General features: G+C 50.4%; 1 protein-coding gene across 6 annotated transcripts in view; it reads right to left on the bottom strand.

Moving 5' to 3' along the window:
• Positions 1–1,585: 1,585 nt before the first annotated feature.
• The window catches only part of PAK4 (p21 (RAC1) activated kinase 4), an 85,296-nt gene continuing 70,280 nt past the window's right edge, over positions 1,586–16,601 (bottom strand). For all 6 annotated transcript variants that reach the window (XM_083753796.1, XM_083753792.1, XM_083753797.1 and 3 more), the window contains 5 exons: positions 15,977–16,110; positions 11,139–11,265; positions 8,322–8,447; positions 7,759–7,893; positions 1,586–5,837 (listed from right to left, as the gene is read on the bottom strand). In XM_083753796.1, the coding sequence (XP_083609922.1) occupies positions 5,682–5,837; positions 7,759–7,893; positions 8,322–8,447; positions 11,139–11,265; positions 15,977–16,110 (678 nt within the window). In that variant the 3' untranslated portion in view covers positions 1,586–5,681. The remainder of the gene's footprint in view (positions 5,838–7,758; positions 7,894–8,321; positions 8,448–11,138; positions 11,266–15,976; positions 16,111–16,601) is intronic.

The following is a 16,601-nucleotide window of genomic DNA, read 5'->3' as shown; positions in this document are numbered from 1 at the left end:
TTCAAAATATGGTGTCTTTTACAAGGATGTAAGAGCCTGCCGGATCAAGCCGGCATCCTGTTCTCAGAGTGGCTAGCCAGATTCCCAAAAGGGGAGCCCACAAGCAGGACCGGAGAACAAGATCCCTCTCTCCTCCCGGGGCTTCCAGAAAACGGTATTCAGAGACATCCTGTTTCCCCCAGTGGAGGCAGAACACAGCCATCAAGGCTAGAAGCAGCCACTGAGAGCAATATCCTCCATGAATTCATTTAATCCTCTTTCAAGCCTTCCAAGTTGGTGTTCACCACTGCCTCCAGTGGGAGGGAGTTCCGCAGGTTAACTGCGCTGTGTGGAAGAGGACTTTATCTGCCCTGCATCCAATATTCAGCTTCATTGGAGGCCCACAAGTTCCATTGTTAGGAGGAGAGAAAGGAAGCCAGTGTGGTGTAGTGGTTAAGAGTGGTGGACTCGTAATCTGGTGAACCGGGTTCGCTTCCCTGCTCCTCCACATGCAGCTGCTGGGTGACCTTGGGCCAGTCACACTTCTCTGAAGTCTCTCAGCCCCACTCACCTCACAGAGTGTTTGTTGTGAGGGAGGAAGGGAAAGGAGAATGTTAGCCGCTTTGAGACTCCTTAGGGTAGGGATAAAAGCGGGATATCAAATCCAAACTTTTCTCTTCTTCTCTACCTACTTTCTTCATGCCATGCATCATTTTAGACAGTCACACCTCATGTTACGTCCGCTTCATGTTATGTTCTTTCAGGACACGTCCCATGGCAACCCGGAAGTACCGGAAAGGGTTACATCCAGGTTTTGCCGCTCGTGCATGCGCAGACGCGCAAAATGACGTCATGCGCAGAAGCGGCGAATCGCAACCCACGCGTGCGCAGATGCGCCGCTGCGGGTTGCACGCTTTTCATGTTGCGAACGGGCCTCCGGAACGGATCCCGTTCGCAACCAGAGGTACCACTGTACACTCCAATCAGATCAGCTCTTACCTTTCCCCTAAACTAAAAATAACCCAGGTGCTCATAGGGGGAGTTTCTCCACCCACTCAATCATTCTGGTTGCCTGTACTAGATCTTCTTGACAACTGGCCATTTAATAAAACTATGGCCATTGTTGCCAAGCAGTTCAGTAACATCTCGCAGCAGATGGGTGCCGCACGACTCCAGGGCCACTGTCCCTCTGGTCAGCTCCTTGTACTTGGGTACAGTCATTTAGGGTATCTAGAGATTTCAACACTTTATCATGGCTGGAAGATATATAGCCGGCCAGCGTGTAGCTGAAGTCACCGATTGCAACATTTCCTTTTTGTAATGCTTCCTTCATTCTTCTTCATAAGGGTCTCCCCCCTGAGCATTTCGATCAGGAGGACGAGAGAACGTTCTCAGTACCTAGTTGCTTAGCTGGGATCCTTGCAATGCAGGGGGCTGAATTAGATGACCCTTGAGAAGGGGCTCCCTTCTGATTCTACAAGAGGTGTACCTCGTGATCCAGATCGTCGGACGGCTTCGCTCTTAATGCGCACCCCCGCCAACCCAGAAGACAGAACCTCCCAAGAAAGACCCGAGAGAGTTAAAAACAAAGGAAGGAGCACACCTCTGTAATTGTAAAACTAGAATTTTGACTATTTAAAACTTTTCACCCAAAATTCAAACACCACATTTGAAAAGGGGGGAGGGAGGGGGGAAAACAACAACCAAACCAAAGAAACCCACAGCCAAATCTCATCACATGAAGAATCCAGGTTCTTTATACAATACAACTCATGGCGAGAACGTCTTACTAGAATTTGTCACAGCAGTCTGTCTGAAACAACAGATCCAAAGGGGATTGGGGGGGGGGAATCATCCCAACGCAAAATACTGTTGTGTGTTTTTTAAAAAATGCAATATAAATAACTTCTCTTTTTAAAAAAGTAACAAAAACCCACAGAAATGAATCAGTAGTCATTCTCACAGGGAGGGGAGCAAGACCCCCATTCCTAAACCTCCAGTCATATAAAAATCTTCAAGCTACAAGGAGGCAGGATATGGGGGGGAAAGGAACGAGGGAGTGGCTCTGGGGCCAGTTCTGTGGGACAGGGCGAGGCTTCTCTGCCAGGGCCTGTGGTTAAAATTCCAGTCCTGCATCTCAGGAAACTGGGGGAAAGATATAGTGTTATGTGGGATCTGGGAAGGCTGAGAGTTTATCACCCTCCACCTTGAAAAGTTGAGATTTGAAGTCTTTTCCCCTGCAGGGAAAGTGTAGTGTTTGTGCATCTGTGTTAGTGCCATAAAAAAATAGTTTCTATTCCCCCTGTGTGCATGGGGGAAAGCAATTCCTAGAGCGGAGGCAGCAGACGGCTGTGAGAAGAGGGGAAATGAGCACTCAGGAGCCAGAGATTCTAGGGCTGCCACCTCCTTCCATTTGTCAGCAAGCTACCAGGAGATGAACAGTCCGTGGGGTGGCTCAGATTTAAAACTGCAGTATATAGAGTTACAAAAAGAATTGTTCCGGGAGGTGGGAGAACCCAGCTTCTCAGAAAGGGGTTGGAGCGGTGATGCCAAGTCACGAGGGCTGGGGAGTTGGGTCCTGGCTGCAGGAAGCAGCTCGAGTGATTGCTAGGCTCTCGAAGACTAGCCTGTTCTGGGTTCAAAGCCGAGAAAGCCTTTGAGGAAAGCCCCTGGGGCTTTGTTGCAGAACAGAGCAGATCCACAAATGCAGCGCTGGGTGAAGCCTTTGCCTGCAGGCAAAAGCCAGGTGCGCTAGGAAGGGAGGTCCAGGTGAGCTCGATAGCAAGTAAGGGTTGCTCTAGAGATTGGAAGAGATGAAACACTGTCCAGTTTTGAGAAGAAAAGCACCAGAAGCAGGAAGCAAACAGGGCAAGGGGATGTCCTGCGGAATAGCTGCATTGCAGGCCAATAGCATCAGCGGGAAGGGGCTCAGTCCAGGACCCTGCGTGGACCAAGGCTGGCTCTTTCTCACCTGCAAATCCCTCCTAAAAATATGCCAGTTTGCACCTGGCTAATGCCAGTGGAGATGAGGAGTGGAACCCACAGGATTTTAAAAACCAAACACCTGGGTTTTCCCCCTTACGAGTGGTTGCAACTGACAGCAAATTTGCCAGGAGAGCGGCGAAAGCAGCAACAGGCGGATCCTGGTTTCGTGGAGGGGCACGTGAGAAATATTTGCCCTTTGAGCCCTAGGAGGGGCATCAGAAAGCGGGATGCTTCCTCCCCGCCCCCGAAAAACATTTCCAGGGCAAATGTGATGCATAACCTATACCCGTAAGAACCTAAAACCAGGAAGCAAGAAAGTCCCCCAAACTCTTGAAGAAGAAAACCCCGCAAAACCCTTCCCCTGTAACCCTGCATGCAGAAAAGCCCATCCTGTATGTACAAGCATGCAAGGAGGGGGGTGGAGACCTCTGGAGGCCAGCTCTGTTGCTCAAGGCAGCTGCGCCTAGTTTACAAAGGGGAGGGGCCTCTACCTGCTCCCCTCCCCTCACACCAGGGGACTCCCGGTGTCTCCTGGGCCCCCAAGCAAGCCTTCTTCGGACCTGAGCTCCCGATCCAACCTAGGGCTAGCAAACCCGGTGGCCTTCATCTCTCAAGCTGCTGTCCTTCCCCTGACATTCCTGCCTTGCCCATGCCACAAGACAGCACACAGGGACATGTCGGGAGCCAAGGGGGCGGCCTATGGCCTTTGCTGCTGCTTCCCAACAACTGGCAAGGCAGACTCCCCCCCCCCCAAAAAAAGCCAACAATGCAAGAGCTTAGGGAAGTGCCACTTTGCAAGCTCGTACTGGCCTCTATTTGAAGGACTAGGAACGTAGGAGCAGTGATCTCCCTATCTCCTTGCCCCCCCCCCAGCCTAGCAATAAGCTGGGATGGGGGACAATGACAGGAGAGGCCCTGTTGCTGGTATCCCACTGCTTGTTCAGCCGGAGGGGAGCAAAGCGACAGAGCATCACAACCACGGAGGGGTTCAGTCTCACAGAGAAACGCCAAGGAAGCTCATTTGCTATTCCTCCTCCCTATTCTTCCAAACATTGCTTCCTAGGCTATGCTCAAGGTTTGCGGGTCTGGTGAGCAACACCAAGAGGCGCGCAGCTGCCTGACCCCAGGAGCCCCACGTCACACTTCTGACATGGCGAGCGGCAGACGAAGTCACCCTCCAAGCTGAGCGTCGCCAGCCACAAAGGAGAAGCCTCCCTGCTGCGAGACAGGACAAAAAAATAAAGCCAGAACAAGGCCTGTTCTTGGCACACCCTAGGCCAAGAGCAGAACAAAGCCCACAAGGGGGGCTTCCAAAAATCCAGCCTGCCCTCCAGGCCGAAGGAACTTGCTAGTCGCCGTTCTGCCTGGGGTGGGGAGTACAAAGCTCAAGAGCAAGCGGAGGGGCAACGGCTGCCACTATCGAAGGCAGGAAGCAAGCTCAGCGCGGCAACCTCAGGCGGGGAGAAAGAGCAAAGGGGAAAGAGAAGACAAGGCGGGGGGGGGGGAGAGGGGCCAGGGCAGCTCCATCCTGGACAAGCGGCGACAAGAGGCGCAGAGACCAGGGACGAAGAGAGAGGCTTGCGATTAAAAGCAGCCTTGCCGGTTCAGGATCCCCAGTGACGACTGCAGTTCCTGCCTGAGCAGCGGAGACGTGGGTTGGGGAAGGAGTTCAGGAAGGGCACAACCCCTGTGAAGCAGGACCGTTCTAAAAACGAGAGGACTGGGCTGGGTAGGTGGAAGCGGCCGTCTCGATTTGGGAAGAGGGCCTGAAACTCTTCAACTGGCAGTTAAGAGCACGGAGGAAATTACGGAAGGAGGTTTTTCTTTTCTAAAAAAAAAAAAGTCTGCGTTGCAGAGCTGAGAGTCTCGTTTGCCTGAGATGGGAGCCCCTGAGAAAACCCACCTCGCTTCCTTCCCTTCCTCTCCAATACCAAGAGAAGCCGTGTTGCTCCCCGGTTTAAAAATCCGAGGCAGGTTTGGCTCTTGGGGGGCAGGGAGAGGATTCTTCAGGGAGGGGGAGAGGCAACCCTGGCTCAGCTGAAGTCCCCAGAAATCGGACCGGACTGTGGGGAGGGGGGCTTCCCTGCGCCCCCACCCCCTCTCTGGGACACTCCTTGCCTATGGACCCCACCACCTCTGTCCTCTCGCTATCTGGGAGGAAAGGCATGCTACCAAGAAGAACGAGAGAGGGGACTCGGAAACCACGGACTGGAGAGGGGTTGTGTTTCCAGCTCTCCCCTACCCACCCAAATCGCCGCTGCCCCAGACCTGTGTGATATGAACGGCTAAACAGCAATCGGAAATGTTACAGTCTTTTGTTTAAAAAAACAACAACAACCCCCCCTCCCTCCAGGGCACTAAACCCTGCTCCGAGCTCAGTAGTACGGAAGTGAGGCGCAGAGAGGGCATTCTCCTCGCCGGAGGTGGGACTTGTTCGTGGGACTTGTGTCTCCGGCATCAGCGCGGACGCAGAGGAGTCCGTCAAGGGAGGGTCGGCCTGAGGGTGGAACGCAGAGGTGACCCGTCTCCCTGGCCACGCTGCCCGGAGGAAGAAAGAGAAGCCCTCTCTTTCAGCAGGGAGATGCCACGGGGTGCCCGTTGTCCCTGGAGACGTTCCAGCTGCCGTTGGGGTGGGGTGGGGAGTTGGCCAGGGACGGCGGAGGTGTCTTCTCTCTCTCTCGCTCTTTGGTAAGATGGTCCAGTTTCTGTCGCCTCTTTCATCTCATCCGGTTCTGCCTCATCAGGGGCACGATGCAGGAAGGGGGGCCGGCTTTCCCCAGGAAGGGGTGCTTCAAGAGTTCGTTGGCGGTGGCTCGCTGGGCCGGGTCCCTGACCAGCAGGCGGTCAAGGAAGCCCTTCAGGGAGGGAGAGACCTGCGGGGAAAGGAGGGGCATGAGCCACATTTGGGGCAGAAGGGTAGAAACAGGAAGGGGGGGCACCTGCAGTTGGAATTGTAATATATGCTTCAATGGAGGCATGCTTTTCCTCTAAGAATATGGCTCATTTTCTATGCACGTATAAAGTTAAGCTGGGGGGGATGCCTCTATACAAGCCTAATAATAATAATAATAATAATAATAATAATAATAATAATAAATTTATTATTTATACCCCACCCATCTGGCTGGGTTTCCCCAGCCACTCTGGGCGGCTTCCAACAGAACACTAAAATACAATAACCTATTAAAGGTTAAAAGCTTCCCTGATCAGGGCTGCCTTCAGATGTCTTCTAAAAGTTTGGTAGTTATTTTTCTGTTTGACATCTGGTGGGAGGGCGTTCCACAGGGCAGGTGCCACCACCGAGAAGGCCCTCTGCCTGGTTCCCTGTAACTTGGCTTCTTGCAGCGAGGGAACTGCCAGAAGGCCCTTGGAGCTGGACCTCAGTGTCTGGGCAGAACAATGGAGGTGGAGACGCTCCTTCAGGTCCTTATTTAATCCCCACAACAACCCTGTGAGGTAGGCTAGGCTGAACGAGGCAGTGACTGGCCGAAGGTCACCCAGTGAGCTTCATCCTCGCTGAGTGGGGATTTGAACCCTGGTCTCTCCCAGGTCCTAGCCCAGCTCTCTAACCACTCCCATCCCTTGCGGGGGCGCAATTAGTGCCAGCGCCTTCGTCAAGGGTTTGGGTGTAATCTTTGACGCCTCCCTTTCTATGGAGGCGCATGTTACAGCTACAACAAAGGCGGCATTTTTTCATCTCTGCCGAGCTAAGCAGTTGGTTCCTTATCTCTCTTGCCCTGACCTCGCCACTGTGATCCATGCAACGGTCACCTCCAGGCTTGATTATTGTAACTCTACGTGGGGCTGCCCTTGAGACTGACCCAGAAACTCCAGCAGGCGCAGAATGCTGCAGTGAGACTCCTCACGGGGTTCTCACCTCGGGAGCACATTCATCCGGTGCCATACCAACTGCACTGGCTCCCGGTGGAGTACAAGATCAGGTTTAAGGTGCTGGTTTTAACTTTTAAAGCCCTATACGGCCTAGGACCCGCGTACCTACGGGACCGCCTCTCCTGGTATGTCCCACGGAGGACCTTAAGGTCTGCAAATAATAACACCCTGAAGATCCCAGGCCCCAGAGAGATTAGACTGGCCTTGACTAGAGCCAGGGCCTTTTCGGCCATGGCCCTGGCCTGGCCTCTCTCACAAGAGACTAGGGCCCTGCGGGATTTGACATCTTTCCGCAGGGCCTGCAAGACGGAGCTGTTCCACCGGTTCTTTGGTCGGGGTTCAGTCTGATTCTTTTCTTTCTGTATAAGAAAGCCTTCTGTATACACCTTCTAGCCCACTCACAGGTCCTTTATAAGACCAGTGGTAACAGTTGGCCCTGCAGAATATTAACCACTCTCAATTTTACCCATAGACGGCCATCTATCCAGATTTTAATTTGCTCTTAACTAATTTTAAGGTGTATTTTAATTAACTGATTGCCTGGTTTTATGTTTTTATGTTCAGTGTAAACTGTGCTAGTTTTATGATGTTAGCTGCCCTAAGCCCAGCTCTGGCCGGGGAGGGCGGGGTACAAAAAAACCCACCTATTATTATTATTATTATTATTATTATTATTATTATTATTATCATCATCATCATAATCATCATCATCATCACCACCACCACCACACTGGCTCTCTAACCCAAATGGCTCAGGACTGCCTCTCGTCGTATGACCTGACCCAGACCCAGTGATCCTCATCCTTAGAGGCCCGAAATCAAATTTCGGTCCTGAATCTGATCCTTCTAAGGTGGGGAAGTCAAGTGAGGAAAAGGAAGAGAGCAGGAAAAGGAGTCTCTTACCTTGTGCACGTTTTTGAGTTTGGGGGGCAGGTTGTCCCGGATCATCTTCATGGCCTTCAAAGGGGGCTCGTTGAAATAAGGCGGCTCCCCGTCCACCATCTCTATCACCATCACGCCGAGGGACCAGATGTCCACCTGGGGGGGGGGGGAGAGGGGAATTGAGAAAGGGGAACAAGACCTAAAGGTGCCTCCGCCTCCCTCCCTCCCCAGCCTGGACAGTTTTATAACTGGTTTGCAAAATGGGCGGCCCTACTGGACTAGCAAGTCTACCCGGCAGCAGGCTTTTCGTTCTATTTGGATTTTACAGCTTCCTGAAAGCTCAGGATGGACGAGGGAGGTAAAATAAATAAATAAATCTGCTGATTAGAGAAAATGAGAACTTCATCAAAACCACGTAAATGGCCACTTGACTGCTTTGATCAGTGGAACGTGGCAGCACATACCCTCTGGAACTCCCTGCCACTGGATATCAGGCAAGCGCCTTCACTGCATTCTTTCGGCATCTGCTGATAACATTTCTGTTTAGGCAAAGCTGGAGGTTTAGGAAGTTGAAGCCCTCTTACCTCCGGCCCATAGGGCAACCGGGAGATGAGCTCTGGAGCCATCCAGTAAGGGGTCCCAACCAGGGACTTGCGCCGCGGAACCTCCTTGTTCACCTGCGCACAGAACCCGAAGTCGGAGAGTTTGACCTGGAAGGGAGAGACAAGCGAAGGAAGCAGGTCAGTGGCTGGAGCAGGCTCAGGGTGAGTTTGCTCACGAGGTCTTCTTTTTTTAAAAGAAGTGACGAGAGGCGGACAAACTCCCACAAATATAGGGCTTTGCCTTATCGCGATGCATCACTCCTCTGGTCAGTCTAGCCCAGTTCTCTCTATTTTGACAAGCGACAGGCAGGAGTTTTATTCCGCGTGCAAAGTTTGCATTCTGCCATTGAGCGATTCCCCCCACCCCATTAACGTGAGGCTCAATTCCATACTTAGTCTAAACCTCAGTTCAAGGGCCTAACATGCCCCACCCGCAGGCCAGTGGTTCCCAAACTTTTTGGGTCCACAGCCCCCACCTTGGTTATAATAATGATTATTTATTGTTTATACCCTGCCCATCTGGCTGGGTTTCCCCAGCCATAAACTCAACCCAGGTTCCCCCTCCCTTACCCTATAAAAAGCATTATTCAGAAGAGCAGTTTGCACGACCCACTAAGGAAGATAGTAACACAGTAAAAATCGAAACAGCAATTGAGCATTTATTCAAAACCCAATTAAATCTATTTTGTTTCATTAAGTCAACGAAATGGATGAGCTTGGTTGATCCTAGGATACCAGCTTTTCAAAGTCTGATAGTCATTTACATTTTCAGCTCCCCCATGCTGACCCCTTGCCTCTTAGAACCCCAATAGGTTCTAAAAAAATATCGGCAGAAATTTCAAACCATTATTGGGACTTCCAGTGGAGAGAAGACAGAGGAAGCAATTGAGATTCCAGAGGGTGCTATAAAAAATCTGCCTTCTCACAAGTCTGAATATGGCGAGAAGTGAGGTTACAGGGAACCAGACAGAGGGCCTTCTCGGTGGTGGCGCCCGCCTTGTGGAACGCCCTCCCGTCAGATGTCAAGGAAATAAGCAGCTATCTTCTTTTTAAAAGACATCTGACGGCAGCCCTGTTTAGGGAAGTTTTTAATATTTAATGCTGTATTGTTTTTAACACTTGATTGGGAGCTGCCCAGAGTGGCTGGGGAAACTCAGCCAGATGGGCGGGGTATAAATAAATTATTATTATTATTATTATTATTATTAGGGTTTCAACTAAACATTAGGAAGAACTTTTTGACAGTGAGAGCTGGCCGACAGTGGAACGGACTCCCTCAGAAAGTGGTGGACTCTCTTTCATTGGAGGTTGCATATGATTTAGTTGAGATTCCTGCAGTGCATTGAGGTTGGGCTAGATGACCCTTGGGGTCCCCTCCAACTCTATGATTCTATGTTTTTAAGTTCTCCTCAGAGGTCTTGCGGCTGCCTGACACCACTGAAGAGTCGCCTCCAGGTGGCACTGCAGGACCAGGCAATTTCAGCAAGAGGTGAACAGGGGCAGTGACATTATTTTACTCCAGGGGTCAGCAACCTTTTTCAGCCGTGGGCCGGTCCACCATCCCTCAGACCTTGTGGGGGCCCGGAGTATATTTTGAAAAAAATAATGAACGAATTCCTATGCCCCACAAATAACCCAAAGATGCATTTTAAATAAAAGCATACATTCTACTCATGTATAAACACGCTGATTCCTGGACCGTCCGTGTGCCGGATTGAGAAGGCGATTGGGCCACATCCGGCCCCCGGGCTTTAGGTTGCCTACCCCTGTTTTACTCATTTGTTTCTACTCCCACCTCTTACAAGTCGGCTTGCAATAAAAAAAAAAGCATCAGATGAAATCGTATGTAGGAGGTCAGCAATAAAATCAATCCAAACATGGAGAAATAACAAGTCTTTGGTGACAAAATAAGGTCAGGCAGTGTTTCTCAGGGGAGGGAATTCCACCGGTGTGGGGCCACCACTGAAGAGTCCTGATTCCTGGTCCCCAACAATCCGAATGTCCTTAGTGACAGCGCCAAAGAGGCCAACCTCAGAGCCCAGGCCACTTCATGAGGGGTTTAAGCTCAGAAACAAAGGGATAACCAATGCAACTGATGTAAACTGGTGTGATAGGAGCAAACTGCCTGCAAATATTTGGGCTGTGGAACTCAGAACCGCAACTGGCACCTTCGGCACACAGCTTTCAGCGAATGTTGAAGGTGCTCCTCTTTACCCTGGAGATGTGTATTTTCATGACCCACCCAATTCCTGTGACTTGTTTTAACTGTTTTGAATTCTGAATTTTAAATTGCTTCAATTTGCCCCGGGACCTGCTGGGAAAGGTTGGAGAGTCCACCACCTTCAGAGGTGTTCCACTGTGAGAGCGTTCCACTGTGGAGCAGCTCTTACTGTCAGAAAGTTCTAGTTAGAGGTAGGTAGCTGTGCTGGTCTGCCGTAGTCGAAACAAAATAAAAAAATTCCTTCCAGTAGCACCTTGGAGACCAACTAAGTTAGTGATAGGTGTGGTAAACCTGTTAACGACTATCAGCCATTCCCCCATTCCCACCACCCTTCTGAGTAATACCCCTCCCCACCCTCTCACTATATATAAGGGTCTGGTGACTTCTGTTTCAGTGTACCTGAAGAAGTGTGCATGCACACGAAAGCTCATATCAATAACAAACTTAGTTCGTCTCTAAGGTGCTACTGGATGGAATTTCTTTATTTTGTCAGAAAGTTCTGCCTGATGTTTAGTTCGCACCTCCTCCTCCTTTTTCCTCAAACATAAAATCAGCACCTGGGACCACATGCAACTCACCCGGCCGTCATGTGTGAGCAGAATGGAGTCACTCTTGATATCTCGGTGGATGACACCCTGGGCATGGAGGACGGAGAGCGCCTTGAGGACAGACAGACAGACGGCCGCAATCTGCTCCTCGTTCATCCTGGAAGTGGAGTAAGAACACAGCACCCGTTAAAAGAGTGGTTGGTTCAGACCTCGGTGGGTCCACCTTGCCCACAGCTTCTAGAGGTGAACCGGATCCCCACAATCCGGGAAGCCCACAATCAGGGCATCAAGGTGACAACCTTTCGCCCATCCTTGTTTCCCCAAGCGGCAAAAATCCTGAGTCAGGCGCCTCCTGGACATAAGAGTGGGTCCCATTTAGCTAAGATGGCAAATAGCCAGTGACAGGCCTCTCCCTCCTGCTCCCTCACGGATTTATGAAGCTGCCTTTTAAAGTCACCTAAGCCAGGGACGCGGGTGGTGCTGTGGGTTAAACCACAGAGCCTAGGGCTTGCCGATCAGAAGGTTGGCGGTTCAAATCCCCGCGACGGGGTGAGCTCCCGTTGTTCGGTCCCTTCTCCTGCCAACCTAGCAGTTCGAAAGCACGTGAAGTGCAAGTAGATAAATAGGTACCACTCCGGCGGGAAGGTAAACGGCATTTCCGTGCACTGCTCTGGTTCGCCAGAAGCGGCTTAGCCATGCTGGCCACATGACCCGGAAGCTGTACGCCGGCTCCCTCGGCCAATAAAGCGAGATGAGCACCGCAACCCCAGAGTCGTCCGCGACTGGACCGAATGGTCAGGGGTCCCTTTACCTTTACGCCAGCAGCCCTCATCACATTCCGTGGCAGAAAATTCCACGAATCTATTCTGTGCTGTGTGAGGGACTCTCTGTGGCCTGTCCCAAACCTAAGTTCTGGCATTTGGAGAGAGTGAGGAAAACCTCCCATTGCTTTCCTTTTAAAGAGGAGTTGGTGATGTAAAAGCTTTGGTTCGTCTTCCTGTCTCTCCAAGACATCCCTTTCTGTGGGAAACCTGTAGGCAGGATTCGACCAACAAGAGCCCTCTCCCCTCCTGGGGTTTCCAGAAACTGGGATTTGGACGCACTGCTGCCTCCGACTGTGGAGACAGAACACAGCCATCCTGGCTAGAAGCCATCAAGAGCCACTTCCTCCATGAATCTGTCTTATCCTCTTTTAAAGTTCAACTTTCTCAAATATTGACTCGTCTGGTTTCTACCTTTGTTTTCCTAAGGTTCATCTTTGGGCAAAATTTGGCCAGCATCTGAATCTACAGACTGCTCTCTGCCTAGCTTCTCTTTTCGATAATCTGCTTCAATTATACCTTTTGACATTTCATACCGAGATAATTTTTCCTTTAAAAACATAATCCTTAGGGGGGAAAGTTATGTATTTTAACAGTCATTCTGTGCAGGCTGAAATTCTATACGCAGTTAACTAGGAGAAAGATGTGGGAGTGAGTTCCACGGTTTAACTAGGGGCTGGGTGAACGAGGACTTCCTTTTATGTGTCCTGAATCTTCCACTATTCAGCTCCATTGCGTGTCCACAAGTTCTGAACATCCGGCAGGAGCCAGCCCCGAGGTCGGAGAGAGAACCATCTTCTGAAGCTCTGCTCCAAGCTGGAGTAGAAAAGGGACTTTCAACTGCGTCCCAGTTCCAACTCTGCCACATGGGACTGCCTTTCAAGTGAAGAAAGAGCAACGTCAAGCCATTGTGGAGCACTTAGAACAAACACTTCTCTCCCTGCCCACGCTGCAAAGCTTCGGAAATGCTTCTTTTCCCCAAAGGCCTTTACATCAACACATGCACACTCCTGGCTTCTCTTAGCTGGTCACAAAAGTCAGCGTACGCCCGGCTGGCCGCTGTTGGGAGAACAAGGCTCTCTGTCCAGCAGGGCTGGGCAATATCTGGTTTTCAACATTGTGATATACAACCAGCTAAACATCGCGATATACCGATATATCACAATGTCTGAAATAAGGATGGCGCTATGTAGAGAATTGGCTGGCTTCACGGTTTCTTTTTTTTATATATATAAAATTTTTATTGGGTTTTTACATTTTATAAAGACACACACACACAAAAAGACAAAAACAACACATATACAATTTCATACCCTTACTTTCTTTACCCTCTTTCCTTGACTTCCCCCCACCCCCTCTTCATACATCCCAATTCCAATAATTATTTCAGCAAGTTCTTGTCTATCATCTTAAACATATTATTGTTATTTTTAAAACTTAACTCTTTTTACTTATAAACATTTAACTTTTCCATTTCCAATTCTCTTACAAACATTAAATCCTTTTTCTAAGGTCGACCTAACTTCCCTTCCACGAATTTCTCCCTTTATTATATTAATTATAGGTCACATTGGCCAAATACAAAAGTCATAAAATTTTGAAATTCTATTCTCCCCTCCCTCCCTACCCCGGTTTCCATCCCTTCCCAAGCAAATGTCCAAAAACAGTTCCTAGCCCGGATTCCTCACATCCGAGGCCTTCAATTCTCTGTCAGTCTCTCTCTGCCAATTTTGTTGGTAGTCCTTTTTGTTGGTCCTCAGGTCTCGAAGAAGTTCTGTCACAGTCACATCAAATTTTCTTCCATCCAAAATGTTTAGAAGCAATTGCTGCAAAAGATCAGCTGCTCTCCCATACTCAAAAAGGAAATCTCGATCATATTTCTTTATTCTTTTGAATTCCAGTGTTCCAGGTACTCCAGGGACTTCCTTCTTCATCTTTCTCATCTTTCGCAGATTTGTAATCCAAAGATCTTCTTCCTTATTTTCTGACAATATAGACTTTTGGTTGGTATTTATTTGGTTGGTATTTTCCACCTGAACTATCTCCACTCCTTTTTTCCTCTCCATCCATTCCAAAAATGTCTCTTCTGGTTCAGCTGCAGATTTTTTGTCAGTCGAATCCTTTGTGCACTCAGCAGAGTTGTTTGTTTTAGAGTTCAAGGTCATAAGTTCTTTGTTCATAGCCGTACTCTGCTCTTGCAGAATTCCCACGAGAAAGAACATTTTTTCTATTTCTGCCAGTAATTTTCCCTCTGCAGCCATTGTAATGTCTCTAGTTCCCCCTAGGGGGATTCCAATTGCTTAATAGTCCTTTTCCAACAATCCGTTACTTTATTATTTATTACTACTTTGTTTCCAACCACCTCAATTCAAATATATCACCTTTAGTTCAGAGAGTTATTAAGTAGCAAAATTCTTAACTTTAACCGCCCGTTTGACAGCTCCTTTGACAGCTGTCAAACTCCTTATTCTTTTTCCTCCGGCACACGCACAGGACGCTCCCGGGTTCGGGGGGGGGGTTACACAAAAAGTTCCAAAATTCCTCCCTTTCTCTCCAGCACAAAGACTTCTGTCAAATTCATGGAAAGATCTTTTATCTGACAAAACAACAATCTCTCCACCTTAGTTCTCCGATCCTTGCTTTAGATCGTTTGTAGATAGGGGGGTGCGGACTTCCCTTTAGCACATCCCCCGGTCGTGCCGAATTCAAAGGTGAAAATTTTACAGTCCAAATTCCATTCTACTCACGGGTTGTTTATTTTCCAGTCCAAATTTTGGGAAGAAAGTCAGCGCTCTCCGGCCATGGCTCGCGGCTTCACTCCACTGAAGTAGCGGTCTACTCACAGCACCACGCCACTCTCCGTACCCTCTCCGTAGCCTTTAAAAAGGCTCTTCATGGGTCGGGGAGGGCGCTTAAGGTGCCCACCGAGTCAGCAAGTCCGCAGGCTTCCGCGCCTGTGGTTTCTAAGGGTCCCCGCGTCGCCGGCGCGGCAGGACCCGTCCTCAGCAGAGCCGATTCCCTCCGGAGCTCGGAGGGAATCCGCCATTCACCGATCGCACTAACCCGGAAGTCGGCTGGCTTCACGGTTTCCCCCACATTGTGATTTTTGCCAGCGCCTGCTCTTGTGATTCGCTGCGCCCTGCAAGAGGCAGGAGAGAGCTGAGCTGGCGGAGTTAACAGGTTGCAGGAATCGAGAGAAACATTGATTGGCTTCATGGTTTTCCCCACATTGTGATTTTTGCATAGCGCGCACACACATCGTGATTTGCATGATACACTGCCAGGTCAAAAATTATGAAACTGATATCATGATATGGACTTCAAACCAGTTTGGGGCGATATATACCGTATTTTTCGCTCCATAAGGTGACCTGACCATACGGCGCACCTACTTTTTTTGGGGGGGGGGGAATGCTGCTCTTGGGGCTTTTGAGGGAGGTGGGGGAAGTGAGAGAGGATGAAGGCTCCCCGCTGCCCTGCGGAGGCTTCGCAGGCTACCCCAGAGCTGCTCGACCCAAAGAGCAGGTCGCGAAGCAGCGGAAAGGCTGTGCTCCCCGGGGCTGGCGGTGGTGGAAGCTCGGCTTTCCCCCACCCCCAGCCCCACAAGCTCGGGGAGCAGCCTTTCCGCTGCTCCCTAGCCTGCTCTTTGGGGAAAGCCACCACCAGCCCCAAAGAGCAGGTCGGGGAGCACGCAACCTTTCTGCTGCTCCCCGAGCTTGTGGGGCTGGCAGTGGGGAAAGCCAAGCTTCCCTCACCGCCAGCCCCGGGGAGCAGCGGGAAGGTTGCGCACAGCCTTTCTGCTGCTCCCCGAGCTCGTGGGGCTGGCGAGGGAAGCCCGGGTTCCCCGCCCCAGGGACCACACATTCGCTCTATAAGACGCACAGACATTTCCCCTTAGGTTTTAAGAGGAAAAAAGTGTGTCTTATGGAGCGAAAAATACAGTAGATATATCACCCAGCCCTACTGTCCAGGTGGACTCAAGAAAACCTTGTAAGGAAAATGGGGAAAACAGCAGCAGAGTCCCGGGAGAGAAGGGGCTACCCATACCTCGTGTGTGTGACAATGTCCGTCAAAGCGCCTCCTTCCAGGAACTCCATGACAACCCATAGCTCATCGCCCACCAGGTAGCTGTTGTACATCTCCACCACATTCTCGTGCTGATAGTCTCTCATGATCACGACCTGAAAGGGGGGAAATGGACAGTGGCAGCTGGGAGGGAGGAAGAGCCGCTGGATAAGGACCCAAAAAGTGCCTGCTGGATGAGGCCAGTGGCCCATCTAGCCCAGCATCCAGTTTTCGCAGTGGCCAACCAGGTGCCCCAAAGAGAAACCCACAAGTAGGATCTGAGCACAAGAGCAACTCTCCCCTCCGGCGGCTAAAGTAACAAGTCAAAATAACAGCAAACTAAGAACAGATTTGGGGACGCGGGTGGCGCTGTGGGTTAAACCACAGAGCCTAGGGCTTGCTGATCAGAAGGTCAGCGGTTCGAATCCCCATGACGGGGTAAGCTCCCGTTGCTCGGTTCCTGCTCCTGCCAACCTAGCAGTTCGAAAGGATGTCAAAGTGCAAGTAGATAAATAGGTACCACTCCGGCAGGAAGGTAAACGGGGTTTCCGTGCGCTGCTCTGGTTCGCCAGAAGCGGCTTAGCCACGCTGGCCACATGACCCGGAA

This window comes from Podarcis gaigeae (assembly GCF_964106915.1).
Source record: "Podarcis gaigeae genome assembly, chromosome: 8".
Lineage (NCBI taxonomy): Eukaryota > Metazoa > Chordata > Lepidosauria > Squamata > Lacertidae > Podarcis > Podarcis gaigeae.
Note: the sequence above shows the minus strand (reverse complement) of the source record. Positions and strands in the feature narration are given on the sequence as shown.